Source organism: Cicer arietinum, chromosome 8 (assembly GCF_000331145.2).
Source record: "Cicer arietinum cultivar CDC Frontier isolate Library 1 chromosome 8, Cicar.CDCFrontier_v2.0, whole genome shotgun sequence".
In the NCBI taxonomy this organism is placed as follows: Eukaryota; Viridiplantae; Streptophyta; class Magnoliopsida; order Fabales; family Fabaceae; genus Cicer; species Cicer arietinum.
This window is the reverse complement of record NC_021167.2, coordinates 8,189,987-8,205,001: the sequence shown is the minus strand read 5'-3', so window position 1 is coordinate 8,205,001 and position 15,015 is coordinate 8,189,987. Positions and strand designations below refer to the sequence as shown.

The 15,015-nt window shown below is 34.3% G+C and overlaps 2 protein-coding genes across 3 annotated transcripts; one reads left to right on the top strand and one right to left on the bottom strand.

Moving 5' to 3' along the window:
* The first annotated feature begins 2,862 nt into the window (after nt 1-2,862).
* On the top strand, nt 2,863-9,610 carry LOC101508939 (bZIP transcription factor 16). 2 transcript variants are annotated; one of them, XM_012719188.3, is made up of 13 exons: nt 2,863-3,205; nt 3,654-3,764; nt 3,852-3,911; nt 4,000-4,074; nt 5,729-5,824; nt 5,913-5,972; nt 6,100-6,269; nt 6,866-6,923; nt 7,151-7,193; nt 7,447-7,736; nt 8,339-8,416; nt 8,501-8,626; nt 9,182-9,610. In XM_012719188.3, the coding sequence occupies exons 2-13, from the start codon at nt 3,696-3,698 to the stop codon at nt 9,272-9,274; spliced, it is 1,218 nt and encodes a 405-aa protein (XP_012574642.1). In that variant the 5' UTR covers nt 2,863-3,205; nt 3,654-3,695; the 3' UTR covers nt 9,275-9,610. The 2 variants fall into 2 exon arrangements, with proteins under 2 accessions (XP_012574642.1, XP_012574643.1); XM_012719189.3 differs by having other exon boundaries at nt 2,864-3,205; nt 5,729-5,815.
* Nucleotides 9,611-10,633: 1,023 nt separating this feature from the next.
* Nucleotides 10,634-14,658, bottom strand: LOC101508623 (aspartate--tRNA ligase 2, cytoplasmic-like). The gene is made up of 10 exons (XM_004512410.4): nt 14,092-14,658; nt 13,882-13,992; nt 13,560-13,673; nt 13,118-13,408; nt 12,915-13,025; nt 12,791-12,844; nt 11,620-11,699; nt 11,406-11,521; nt 11,109-11,223; nt 10,634-11,017 (listed from the first exon to the last, which is right to left on the bottom strand). The coding sequence occupies exons 1-10, from the start codon at nt 14,587-14,589 to the stop codon at nt 10,891-10,893; spliced, it is 1,617 nt and encodes a 538-aa protein (XP_004512467.1). The 5' UTR covers nt 14,590-14,658; the 3' UTR covers nt 10,634-10,890.
* Nucleotides 14,659-15,015: the final 357 nt, after the last annotated feature.

Below are 15,015 nucleotides of genomic sequence, written 5' to 3'. Positions count from 1 at the left end.
TAGGAAAATAATACATTACACAAAAATATTTAGGGTCCAGGTAAATACTTTAAAACAATTAAATTGAAGGGGAAAATTCATGGTTGAAGTGTATAATTGATAGATAGCACACAAGGTATAATTGCAAATAGAAAAATCATAAAATCTCCTTTGGCTTTGCAAAAAAAACAAAAGAGTATGGAGAAATCAATTGTACTGGACGTAGAAGCTTGAAATTTCAACTTCAAGTCAAAATTGCTTTTGAGGTCTCAATCAATTTATCTCAACTCAAACATAATATTTTTAAAATAAATCACATTTTATTATTGCAAACGTATGTGGAGCACCACTGTGTTTCCAAACAAGAAGTTAATGAGTTCGAAAACTCAATTAAAACCAATAAGTAAAAAATATACCAAATTTAGATAACATTCGATGTTCATGATTATAATCCAAAAATTAACAATTCATACACCAACTTTATCTAAGAGGACACACAAAGCAATAGATTTATCATTCCAACATAGAATATAGGCTAAATTACATTTGTGGTCCTTTAACTTAATCTCAGGTAACGTTTTAGTCATTTATCTTTTTTTTTTCCGATTCAGTCCTTTATTCCTAACAATATCAAATAAAGTATGAAAATATGAGTTTATTTGAAGATTTGCGTTACGAATTTGATGAAATTTGTATTATATTGAAGAATATAATTAATTTTATGAGTTTTGGTTGATTTTTTTTTTGAATTTTTGTATAAAAAATGATAACATTGTTGAAATTTTAAAACATAAAATATCAAATTGTCACTTAAAATTAAAATAAAGGACCAAGTCGGGAAAAAAAAAAGATAAAGGACTAAAACGTTACCTGAGATTAAGTTAAAGGACCACAAATGTAATTTAGCCTAGAATATATTGGTGTCTTGAATTTAAAAATTATTAAACTCTTACATCGAAAAAATCTCATATATTGAATATATTTTAATTTTATAAATATTAAAGTTTGACATCAGATAGAAAATAAATATGGATTTGTTTGCATCATTATATTGTTGAAAAAACCTTAATAACGTTGTGCTCAACAATCCATGTCAATTACATGATGAATAGCCAAAGGCGGAAGCGTACCTGTGGGAATTGCCATTAATGAAATCCTGAGATGATGATGATAGAGCCAATGGGTTGGGTGATCTTCCTCAGCAAAACACCCTGAAGACCTTGCTCTCTTGATGGGGATAGAGAGAACCAGAGAATTTTCTCCTTTAGGGTTTTGAAACTGAATAGTCTTGTTGTGTTTGCCTTGGGGACCATTACCCCTATATATAACTATTATTAGTTATATCCCAAATTGCAGTATTTCCAATTCAGCCCCTCATTAAATTGGAAACTGCCTGGTATCTACACTATTAATTTTCATAACTGTTATGCTCTTTAGCCATAAACTATTATATATTATTTGACCCCTAGTTTATTGGCTAATTATATAATGACCATAACACACTTTATTAATTAATTACATATGTGACCCATAAATCTTACATATATAACTAGTGTCAAACTTTTGTAAAAAACATACAAAAGTTTGAGGTATTTATCAAATTTATATATCTTTTCTCCCTCTTTTGCTCCTTTCAATTTTTAGTGGTCATAATACGATTGTCCTTTTAGAGCTGTTTTTATGCAGTAGTCCATTCAATCAAATATGTCTAGGTTATTTTATCTTTGGGACTTCGTGGTTGATAGTTTGCATTGCACAATTTGGACAGTGTCGCGAAACGTCTTAAAGAGTTTATTTTAAGTGACATAATTTTATTTTGAAATAGTTTTTTGGAACTCAAAAAACAACACTTGTCCTATAAATCAATTTTTAACTGATAATGAAAGTTGATAAAAACCGAGTTTTACAAAAGGGTACGTGAAATTAGAATTGTATATAAAAACAATCATTATGGTCTCAAATTATTCCAGCCAAAATGACTCATATTATATGACAATGATGGAAGAAGATAACGATCGAAAAAAAATAAATTAAAGGAAGAAGAACACACGAGAATAAGAGGAGAAGAGAAAAGAAGAATATAGAGATAAAAAATGAAAGTTAATAAAACTTGAGTGTTACAAAATAGTCTACGAAATTAGTCACTTAGTGTTAAAATTATCTCTAAAAATAGTCATTATAATCTCAAATTACTTCGAACAAGATGATTTCTAAAAGGTGATAGTGATGTGGCATCCATGTGAGTGCCACATAAACCTTTAACGCGCCACCTCATACGTTTTAATGGAAAAAAATTAAACAAATAGATTATTTTGATTGAGATGTATAAGGATGTACAATGCTTTACCAAAATTGAACCAAATTTAAATTCAAACCAAAATGTGTTATTTGATTGAATCTTATATCTAAACTAATTAATAGTACAAAGTTAAAACTTAGGACTATAAAAACCACATTGTCTTCTCAATTATCACCATTCAAAGTTTCGAAATTATAATATAATGTTTTAAACATAATTATTTTATACTGTAATCAACTCAATCGAACCAATGTATTATACTTTGATTTGAATTTTATGAAGAAAAAAAAAAGTGTAAATCCAAACTAAACAAAATAATATATTTTTAATTGGTTTGAAAATCAAATTCAATCAAACCTAAAGTAATTTGACTGCAAATACCCTAAATGTCTCAATTTCAAAGGACATTTAACTATTCCATAAATTTCAGGATGAAAATGACTGGCCATTACAATATTGAAGACTAAAGTGATAATTAACTAAAAAATAAAACACAAAGACAGACAAATAAATATTACCATAAATTAAAAAAACTGTGGGCACAGGGGGTAAATAAGGGATTTCATATCATGTGCAACATGGGAAGAAAATCTCACTGGACAGTGACACGGTGCGACGACCCACGAGTTCCTCTCCGTGAACATCACCCAAACCCAAACGACACATTAACCGTAATCAAACAAACCCTAATTTTTTTTATCTCCCCCAATTATTTGTCCCCTTCTCATCCAATCAATCTTAATAAACCCAATATCAAATTTTTCACAAAATTTCCCAATTGAAATCCCCGATTAACCTTCTTGGGGCGCTCAATTTCAATTTTTCTTGCCAATTTTGTCCTCAACTGTATTTTTTTTGCTTCTCTTTTTCCCTTTCATCATCGTCGGCAGATCAAGATTTGAAGGATCCCCAATTTCTCTCTGAGTGGTAATTTAAAAGTTCTCAGCTTTATTATTAGCTTTGAATTGAATTGAATTGAATTGATCAACCTTAAAATGTATGAATTTCACCATGTATTTTGGTTTTATTTTGATTTTCTGGCTTTGATAATTGTTGCTTTGTTAACTTAGGTAGAGATTAATGTAGTAGTGGAGACGAAGAGAACTTATATATGCCATGTTGATTGGCTTTTGGGTGATTTTGCATTGATTGTGAGGGAAATTAGGGTGGAGGGTTGTTAATGTAATGGTTTATTGCTGTCGATAGATACAACTCATACATGCATTTTAAAGATTGTAACTTTGTAGATTAATTCAACATTGAAGCATGTGCTTGAACTGTTTAGTCTAACATGCTTAACTTTAATTTGGTTGTGAGTTTCGAATGAGAATGCTTTTTATACCGTCTTGTAATGTAAGTTATGTGCATGGTGCAGAATGGTTAAGCATATACTTTTGTAAATCACTGATCTAAAAGTATGGGCAATAGTGAGATGGATAAATCCGCAAAAGAGAAGGAGTCGAAGACGCCGCCACCAACATCACAGGTCTATAACCGACTTTCTTTTGTTTTATCTATATTAAGAGTTAATGGTACTGTTTGTGTGACGGCAGAAACTTCATTGTTTTTTCAGGAGCAAACTTCAACCACCACCAGCACCGGACCTGTTAATCCTGACTGGGCAAGCTTTCAGGTTTTTAACGAGAAAGTTTTTGTTGGCACATTATTTTCTATTGTTGTCGGTATTAGATTTTGATTCACCCAGCTTCCTCATTGTATAGGCATATTCCCCTATGCCTCCACATGGATTCATGGCATCAAGTCCTCAAGCTCATCCTTATATGTGGGGTGTCCAGGTAATGCACGTCTACTATCAATGTCCATTCTTGATGTGCACTATGGGGTTGAATATTGCAAGTGAACCATGTATTATTTGTTCATCAATGGCCATATAATCTAATATCGAGCTGGAGCAAAATATTCCTAACTTGAGCTGCAGTCCAATGCCTAATGTTAAAAATAATTTAGATATTAATGTTTTCCCTCTTCAAACTATTCTCATTGTTGTAATTAATATTTAAAAGGTTTTAGATGGGGTAGAAGGAAGAAAGAGCACAAGCAAATGACTGGTTTGAAGTTGATATCGATCTGTTATGATGCAAATTAAAAGGCACTAATCTCTAATTTTCTGCTATAGACTACTAATCTGACACAAATAAGGAAACAAATGTTAAAATTAAAATGTTATGAAACATGAAAAATACTCCCACGAGATCATATAAGATACTCGAGAACATTCTATATGATAATGCTATTAAGAGACATTTTCTAGATATTCTAACACTCTTCTTCGTGCTAAAGCTTACAAAGCTTTAAGTTTGTTATAAATAGACGCTTTCAATAAAGAAAATAGCACGAATATAAAGTGGACTACCTAACACATGGCTGGCAGGGTAACTTAGGGATGTCGTAAACATCACAGTGATACTTATAGTTGGAAGGCTAAGTTAGCAAGATGGCTGAAATCACTCTTAGGTTGAAGAGTTGGACGGAAATGTTGCCCGACCAACAAAGAAGAGATTTTGATGGAATGACTATTAGCAAAAAATTCCTATGCAAACAACTATACATTTTAAGAACTAAAACTTCTCCAACAAACAACATTTGGAAGCTTCATATGGTAGAAAAATTTAAGTGACTAAAAAATTAATGGAAATAAGCCCCGGTAATTATGTTTCGGCTGGTGTAAGTTTTTGCCGAAGTCCAATCACCACCAGAGTGACTGAAAGAGAAGTCATGAATATGTAGAAAAGTCACTGCTGGAATGATCATCAGTGGGAAAACAAGCTTCAACTTGGTAGAAAAGAAACTGCCAGAATAACAAATGCCTAACAAGTGCCAAATGACACAAACCAGAGATAACAACTGCAAAAAGTCCCAAGAAACAACCCAAGCCAACTGGAAACTGCCAAAACTTGACAAAGGTAGGAAAAACATACCATATATGATTGTCCAAAGTGTCAAAGCGGAGCCTAGGAATGCCAAACGACCATTTGGAGCTGACAGGCAAAGGTGATGGGAGCTAGGCCTGAATAGAGATGCTGCTGCGAGGCTTACTATAGAAAATGTGGTTGGATAGAGGGCTTCACGTGCTAGGTGAACGAGAGATGTTTATGTTATAACTAATGGTGACCCTAATTCCTTAGATGCCTAAGGCACATAATATTTTGTGAAAGTTATTTTGTATCGGGAAACATATAAATCTTCAAAAAGGGTAGGCTTGAACCTCCAAATTATGAGTGGAAAGCACTATTCTTACATCTGCAAAACGAACAATTCAGATTATGGTCCTCAACTATTTATTGGTTTTCTTTGCTTGTCATTATTTGTTCTATATATTGTTATCTACTGTTTCTGCAGCTAGTTTATACTTTGCCAACACTGCAAAATATCTGGTTCGAACTCTTCCATGTGTTTTATTTGGTTCATTAATGAAATTATCATTTGCAGCACATTATGCCTCCTTATGGTACTCCACCACATCCCTATGTAATGTATCCCCATGGCGGCATATATGCTCATCCATCCATGCCTCCGGTAATCAATGTAAATTATGTTTTCAAGAAGTTATCATATTGTTATTAAATCACCAATTCACCAACCAATGTTTGCTAATTGTGGAAAATTTACACAGGGATCGTATCCATTCAGTCCTTATGCCATGCCTACTCCAAACGGTATTGCTGAGGCTTCGGTGAGTTTTTCCCTCTTATGCATTTTTGTGTTCTTTCTTTCTCCTTCTTTGTCTGTCCTTTTCCTCTTCTGTGAAAGGCTTATCCATATATAAGTAGGGAATAACTAATCTGTACGTTTACATGTAGGGTAACACTCCTGCCAGCATGGAAGCTGATGGTAAGCCTCATGAGGTGAAGGAAAAATTGTCAATCAAAAGATCAAAAGGAAGTTTGGGTAGTTTGAACATGATTACTGGGAAAAATAATGAACACAGTAAAACAGCGGGGACATCTACTAATGGAAATCACTCAAAGAGGTAAAAATGTGGTGTGTTGATTCGACTCTGCATGGGATAGTTCATCCACTCTTTTGCCATCAAATAGTATTCTGCTTTGATTTGATGTAGACAGTAGTCTTATTTGAAGTAATATATTATGTGCCTAATAAAACTTGTTATCGTGTGACACATCCAAGAGAAAATTCTTGGTGCTTCGGAGGAGTGAATTTCAACCACTATTCAATATGCTGTGCATTATTGGTTACATTTGTGCCCATATATCCCTACAGTATGACAATGACTGAGTTTCTATTAAACTTAATAAAATATGTGGTCTCACATTTCTTTTATTCCAATTTTTAAATACGCTATTGGAGCTTATTTTAGAATATAATAACTTGAATACTGGATTAAAAAAGCTGCATTTAATATTTATCTTCTGATGCCCGAGGACCCTTACACAGTCACTTGATTTGCTTTTTATTATATCAATCCTGTGCCTGTACTCTCTTCAAATAACTGGAAGTATAGCATTAATTTCGGCAGTGATTTCTTTTCCAAAGCCTGTTGAGTAGGTTAGCTTGGCATATGCAAATTCTGGCAATTTATGCTGATAGGTAATCTTGGATTTGCAGTGGTGAAAGTGCAAGTTTTGAAGGTACTAGTGAGGGAAGTGATGCAAATTCTCAGAATGTAAGTTCTGTGACACTCATCAGTTTGCTAATATATTGCCAATATGTCCACAAACACTTATTTTTGCCGTAATTAAAATTTGAAGATATATAAAAAAGGGTTTAGATTTGCTCGTGCTGATCGTGTTTGTTGGACATTCAATTGACTGCATCTTCTGTATGATACTCTTAGTAAATTATGTTTTGTGCTCTTCAACTATCATAGGTTTTTTATTTCTGTTTGTATAGGACTCTCAATTGAAACCCGGGGACAGGCGGGATTCTTTTGAAGGTTTGGCATTGTCACTTTCTGCTTTTCCAATATAGTTCTAATTGTCACTATCTAATGCTATATACAAACCCATGATGCAATGTTGAATTGCCGCTATAATAGTGGCAATATACCGCTATAATAGCGGTGCTATAGTACTGTTGTATAGTGGAATTTGAACAATCCGCTATTTTCTGTGATCCGTGATTGACAACATTGCCATGATGTATGTGTGTTACAAGCTGAAGTATACCTTTTTTCTATTGAATTACAGGTGAACCATCTCAAAATGGCAGTACAGTGCATACTTCTCAAAATGGGGGACTTAATACAGCTCCTACAGGTGTTAATCAAACTATGTCTATCCTGCCAATCTCTGCGGGTGGTGCTCCTGGAGCTGTTCCTGGTCCCGCAACAAACTTAAATATAGGAATGGAGTATTGGGGCACGCCAACTTCATCTAACATCCCTGCTCTCCGTGGAAAAGTTCCGTCTACTACAGTTGCGGGAGGGATAGTTACTGGTGGATCACGAGATAGTGTTCAGTCACAACTTTGGCTACAGGTTAATTTTGACAACAAACTAATGATTTTTATTCCCTTGGTAACATATTATAGCTGTTCAATGAATGATATCATGTAGAAAAGATAAATAGTTTTGCCCTTTATAATATATATTAAGTTCAGGATGCATGTTCTCTGGCCATAACGCATGATGCAATTTTTTTATCTTTTAATTCAAGCTGGAGGTCTGCATACCAAAACTGTGAAAATTATCACTATTTACAGAAAAAACTAAAAGGTGATAAAGTTTTGAAATAGAAAGGACCCTAAGATTTAGGCTAAAAACTAGTTGTAGAATTTAAAGTCCATAGCTGGTGATATTATATGAGATAATTAATATTAAATTTTATGACTATATGTTGAAACTCTACAAAATTCAGCAGCTATGCTCTCTTGCTTATTAAATTCAACATACCATGCTTTATGTTTGGCAACTTTCTTGTCACTTTTCATACTGTGAGTCTGTGACTGTATTAGTAAATTAAGCATTTCTTCTCATTATTTCCAATAAGATACATTTATTGCAAGTGTATTCATTCAACTTCACACATTCTCAATTACACCTCTTATTTTAATAATTTATATTTGCTGGTTAACTTTTAGGATGAAAGAGAGCTTAAAAGACAAAGGCGGAAGCAGTCTAATAGAGAATCTGCTCGGAGATCGAGGTTGCGCAAGCAGGTGATGTAGAGTTTCCATGTAGCCTTTATTTCCTTTTAGTGATTGCTTCATCATAATTGTCACATGTCTGATTCCTGTTTGCAGGCTGAGTGCGATGAGCTAGCTCAGCGTGCTGAAGTTTTGAAAGAAGAAAATGCTTCCCTCCGATTAGAAGTAAGTCGCATTAGAAGCGAGTATGAGCAGCTACTCTCCGAGAACACAGCTCTCAAGGTGATGTCAAAATCTTATATGCCTGTGTTTTGTCAAAAGGAAAGGAATGAAAAGTAAAAAGAGGGAAGGAAAAGGATGGAGGGGAGTTACTTCCTCTTGTTTGAGTGTTTATATAAAGAAATGGAGGGGAGTTCATACACAATGTACAGTTGTACACCACATTTGAAATTTGATTCAACAAACTAATAAATTTCTAAATTAAGGGTTTATAGCATAAGCTCTTATGTATAAACCTATTTTTATAACAAAAGATAAAATCAATGTTTTCTTATAAGCTATCTTAAAGAGTTTATAGAAATAAGCTGAAACAGTTTATGTACATGTCATAATCTATGAGTTGAAAGTTCTCCTAAATAGTCAAACATGCTTGTGTCAGTTTATAAGCTCGAATAAGTCAACTCAAACAGACCCTAACCCTAAATTGATTGGTAGGTTTAGAGGGAGTGTAGCTTCTAACTAAATAACCTTCACCACTCATAGATTTCCTTAATATCTTCAAATATTTATGTGAAGACTTACCATGTTGTCTTACTAACATAAAGTTATAATCTACAGGAGAAACTTGGGGAACAACCCGGGAACGATCAGCATGTGCGTAATGATACGCAACAGAGTGGTCAAACAGAGGCTGTACAAGGTGGTCATTAGGATCCCATGCCGCTTTTCACGAAGATAACCTAACTCAACAGTAAGAGTGCGATCGGGTTTCGGATAGCATGTAGCTCAAATTGTATTACAGCTTACCATAGATATATTTTATGTTATATGATCCATGATTCCTAATTTGGCTTTTACTTTTAACACCATTCAAAATAACCTGGATCGTATGTAGTGTGTGAAAATTGTATAATTCCTTATTCTCAGCTTCAAAGTTAGTGTCCTTAGCAAGTAATATAGTTAATGAAACTGGGTGTTGTCCATTATATGATTTCCTGTATAAATAATTTATCGGGAAAATAATAAAAGAAATATCTTTTTGAATTATTTTTCCTACATCTTAAGAAAATAATTTGTTTCTCCTCCATTTTATTATAATAGTCATTTAAGCTAATTCATATACTTTATAACAGCTGTGATGATTTTAATGGCAAAATAATGTATTAAAATTAAAATATCTATTGTTGGAGTGGTTGAAACAAGTAGTAATGAATTATTAAAAGTGCAACGGTGTTTCGGATAGCTTGGATAAAAATATGGAAACCAGAACTGAAAATCTTCAAGGTTAAAGATCTTAAAGGCAACGTTTGTCAAAAAAAAGATCTCAAAAGATAAGCCATGGGAAGATTAACACATGCTGCATTATTGGTCCCATAATTTTGCTACCGATTTTAAATCTAAACTACAGTTTTTAGCAAGTAACTGTGATCAACTGAAAATGTTACATCAATGGGATGATGGGGTTATCTTTACTAACTTTTAAAAATTGGGTTATCTTAACTATTGGTAGTATTGATATCAATATATATTAATGATTAGTTGATTGACTATGCGAAGTTTATTAAGAGAATTCTAAGATAAATTTTTCAGCAAATACTCAAGAAAATTGAAATAAATTTATAATAATTTAGTTTTTTTGCTAACATAATATTTTCGAAACTTTGTACCTTAACTAAGTTGAAGCGAAACTTTGTACCTTAACTAAAATCTCTTTTATCGAACTTCTACTTACAAGAGTAATAATCCGTGTCAAACATGGGCAAAAGAAAATAATCTTATGGTTTATCAAATTCACGGTTCTGCACTATTTTGTAATATATACACATTGTGTCTTGCTTTTAAGTATATTCAAAAATTACAGGCAGCAGAGAAAGTTACTTATATTGCTGCTGCCTTTACAGTCCCAGGTGGAAACAAGCAAGATACAGGATTGCCCATTTTCTTGCATAACAATGTATACACTACATTTCTTATAGCAGAGAAAATCAAGATACAGGATTGCCCATTCATGCCGCGTTATGCAAGTATTAACGATCTGTGAAAACATTCATACAAAAATTCAATTCCAGATATAAAAAGGACCAGATTTATCATTGAATCACCAGGATACTGATTACAGGAAAGATGGACCATTTGAAAGTGGATCAGGTAAACAAAAGAACGCAGTTCAATACTCAATAGCAAATACTACATCAAGTCAAACACCATAAAAAAAAAAAATTCCAAGATTGACAATGGAAATAATACCCTCGGGAATCTCTGGAAGAAATCTAGCAAAAAAAACTCAAAAATACTGATATACCGGCCGCTGTTTGGATATAATATTATTATGGTGCAATCCTTTGTGGATCACGTGGATAAAGTGATGTTTTACGAATGTTATTCAGGCCGCAGAAGAGCATTACTACACGCTCCAGGCCTACTCCAAAGCCACCATGCGGTGGTGCACCATATCTGGAAATGATTGATCATTTAGTTATCTGATACACATTTTTTCACCATAAAATTATAATAACCGGAAGGAAGATGTGACGATGAATAATACCTGAAAGAATCAATGTAAGTAGATATGGTCTTGACCTCAATGCCGCAAGCCTGTGCACGTTGTTCTAAAAATTCTGGTATGTGGACACGCTGAGCTCCTGATATAATCTCCTCACCTAGGGCCCAAGGCATATATATAATTTCAAATCAAACAACAATAACAGAAAGCTCAAGCTTTTATAAATGTCCTAATACATTTGGAGAAGCATGACAGTTGAATTCAGATATGATGAGCTAGGGACGCCAGATTGTCATACCAAGGTAATGCATGAAAAAATAACTTGCTGGGTCTGCTTACCGCGAATAAATACATCAAAGGAGTTACTGTATTCTGGATTGTCATAGCAAGGCATTGTATAAAATGGTCTTATAGCCAAAGGGTACCGGTGAAGGATGTAGAACTCGGTGCCATACCTATGAATAAAATTACAGTCCAAAAATAGTTAAAAAAATAATAGCTCATAACAATGGAGGCTAACTATTTAGTGGTAAAAGATTGAAGAGGGAATTACTTTTCTAAAACTAGTTGGCCTAGTTTCCTTTCTGCTTCAGTATTCAGGTCACCAAAAGGTTCAATTTCTACTCCAACTTCCTGCAAAACAAAATCATTACTATCTGCAAGACAAGCATACCATAAATTTCTACCATCTTTTAAATCATAGTTAAAATAGTTTATGTCTTTTTCTAAGTCTTGAGGTAAATGATTCAACAGCAAAAATTTACTCCCAGAACTAACAATAAAAGGAAGGAAAAATAGACGAAAGACTTCGGACCTTTAGCTCTCAGTCACAACTTAGAACAGAACATTAGGAGCCTAAGAAGTGCCAATTGGCTATCCGGTCAAATGTTATCTAAAGAGAACAATTCACTAATGCCATCCTTTATAGGACTTCAAAATGACAATTTTAATTGGCAAGCATGCAAGACTATTGTATGCATTGAGAATGAGGCAATTACACAATTAAAATGACTAAACAAGGATATCAGATTCTTCAGTCATCAATTCTATTCAACAATAAACAAACTATACATTACTGTCAAACTTAACGTGAGCAGAAGTTTTACATGCAACTCAAGGCCCAAGTATACCCAAAAATGTTCATAGTAGTAGTAATAATAATACAAATAAGAAAATGTTGAATGTTAATAATAAACAAACTATACATTACATGTTGATTGTTTTTCAAATAAGAAAATGTGGCAATCCAGAAGTAAAAGATAGATCAAACTTAAAATAGCGGATGCTTTAAGAGATAATAACATAAACTAAAAGGATAAACTAAAATCATACTCGTCATAACTGAAGGGCTGAAATTGTATGAAGCTTCATTTGCTTCTCAGTCCTAATATCCTATCTATCTTATTTCATTTTCATCAATTTGCATCATATATTATCATTAATAGAAATTTATATAATTTTAACCATGCATGACTAGTGTATGACTTAAAGATTATTTTTAAATTGACCACATGATGGTTGAGTGTTGATATTTAATATGATAAACTATAAGATTAAAATGTGCACAGGCTACTCATCATCAGTGCTTTAACTCCACCCTCCTTCTAACTCAGTCAAGAAATATATAGCAGGATAAGAGATGTAAAGTTTTGGGCTTCATCGAATCACATTTTTTTTGTTTATCTACCAATTGCAAGTTAATTAGTTTAAAACTTTAAGCTTACCTTTAGCATCTGGATACCTTCTTCATATGTCAGCCGCAGAGTATTTCGCAGGTACTGCAGATGCACAGGGTAACAGTCAGATCAAAACAAGTAACTAATACTACTACTAGTACAAAATAAGCACCTTTAAAGGTTCGAATGGGTACTGGTTCGCCACAGCTTCGAGATCCTTCTTACAATTCTGGTTCAAACTATCAAACATAGCAACAAACAATCTATCAACTACATCCATAACCTGTCAAAAAAGCACAAATCATCAGTAAATCAGGTTGTCCCTCATAAATTTCAAATGCAAACACCCATAATCTGCTAATGTGACAAATATACCTCAAAATAATGCTTTTTAATTTCCATTTCAACATCAAGACCTGTAAACTCACACAGATGCCTGTGAGTAAAGGAATCTTCTGCTCTAAACACAGGACCAATCTCAAAAACACGGCCAAAGTCACCACATATTGACATTTGCTTGTGAAGTTGAGGTGACTGGGCCAAGCATGCAGGATGCCCTTTATAGTCCAGTCTAAAAACAGCAGCTCCACCCTCACTAGATCCAGCAATCAACTTTGGAGTGTGAATTTCAACAAAATTTTCGGCCAATAAAAATTGTCTGAACACCTGCTCAACAAAGCAATCAAAAGTTAACAAGATCATTCAGTTTAACATCACCAGCAAAATACATTAAGTAAGTTTCCCAGTATGCAGTTTTCAAGTAAATATAAACGTGATTAAAACTCGTCAAAATAACATCAGCAATGAAATGCTTTACATTTCCAACTTGAGACTGAATACGGAAAATTCCTTGATTAGCTGGTGTTCGCAGGTCAAGTACTCTAAAGTTCAATCTTGTATCCTGATTCACACGAACAAGTTGTTCACCAGCCTGCATCCATTAAAAAAAATCATCAACATTCACATAAAGCATATAAGATTAAAACAAACACAAAATAAAGAGACACAGATGAAACTATATTAAACAAACACACGTTACTAATATCCAAGGTTTCAAATGGTGATAAGCAATATAGTAATTGTAGCCGAAACTCCACAACTGAATTAGAACGACATTGTGGATCAGTAATCAAATGTACCTGAATGGCCTTCTCAATTTCAACGTCACTTCTAGCAGCATCCTCAAGATTAATGGGTAAAGTAGGAACAGCCCTACTCACACAAAACAATTTCTTCACTTGAATTTCCACCTATAACAGACAAAACCACACAATACAATTCACAAACTCCAAATTCAAAATTTTCAAAACACCACAAAATCAAAAACCATAAGAAACTAAAATAAAAACCTGCTGCGTGGCGCCTTTAATAGGAGCAGCCGGAATAGAAACAACGCCTTCGACGTCCACGACAGACTCACGGCTGAGCGCAGCGGCGAATTTCACCATCTGCGGGCTCACTGAATCAGGCTGCGCTTGCACCAAGCACTGTACAGTGAAACCATTTTCTCTGATGACCAAAAACGCCATCTTCTTCCCAACCGGTCGAATAGTCTGAGTCCTCCCTCGGATTAGAACCGGCCGGTTCGCCAGCGAATCGTCGAGTGCTTCGACCCGGGTCCATTCGTTGACATCGACCGGGGTCTTGGATTGTAGCTCCACAAGCGGGACGTCACCATAATTAGCGGCGAAAGGATCATCCTCGACAGATAGATTCGATGCGGCGGCAGTGGCGGCGGCCAATTCCTGACGACGTCGGAGCTTTTCTAGCTTGGCGGCTTCCTTCTTTGCGGCCTTTTTACTTACCTCCGATGTGGTTGCGGCGTCTTGGGGCTCGGAAGACGACATCGAAATATGTTCTGGAAGGTTCCTTCGCTCTGCAGAATAAGAATTAAGAATTCAGTGATAATAGTGGAAATGACAAGCTGAGAAATGAAGAAAGGAGCACGCTACTGGGCTTAGGGTTATTAATGGGCTTTTAGCCCAAAACATTTTCAAACGGCCTAAACTCTCCCCGCCGACAATTGGCTATTGTACCCCCCCATTTAAACCTATACCCCCAACATAAAAATTTTGTTGTAAAATACCTAAAATACCCCTAAAAAAACAGTAAAACTCAAAATAACAAAAAATTCAAACACTTTACCCCCACACTGAAAAATCCGGAAAAGTAAGTTTTCGGAAAATTTGGTTTTTACCGGAAATTTCAAGAGGATTGAAATTTCCGGTAGTTCAAAATACATACCGGAAATTTCAAAAACGAAATTTCCGGGA

Coding starts and splice junctions, on each gene's coding strand:
- LOC101508623 (XM_004512410.4), bottom strand. CDS start 14,589: ATGTCGTCTTCCGAGCCCCAAGACGCCGCAACCACATCGGAGGTAAGT. Junction 13,409..13,559: donor TTCAGTCTCAAGTTGGAAAT/GTAAAGCATTTC, acceptor TTTGTTGAGCAG/GTGTTCAGACAATTTTTATT. Junction 11,700..12,790: donor AAGGTATCCAGATGCTAAAG/GTAAGCTTAAAG, acceptor TTTGTTTTGCAG/GAAGTTGGAGTAGAAATTGA.
- LOC101508939 (XM_012719188.3), top strand. CDS start 3,696: ATGGGCAATAGTGAGATGGATAAATCCGCAAAAGAGAAGGAGTCGAAG. Junction 3,765..3,851: donor CGCCGCCACCAACATCACAG/GTCTATAACCGA, acceptor TTGTTTTTTCAG/GAGCAAACTTCAACCACCAC. Junction 4,075..5,728: donor CTTATATGTGGGGTGTCCAG/GTAATGCACGTC, acceptor TATCATTTGCAG/CACATTATGCCTCCTTATGG.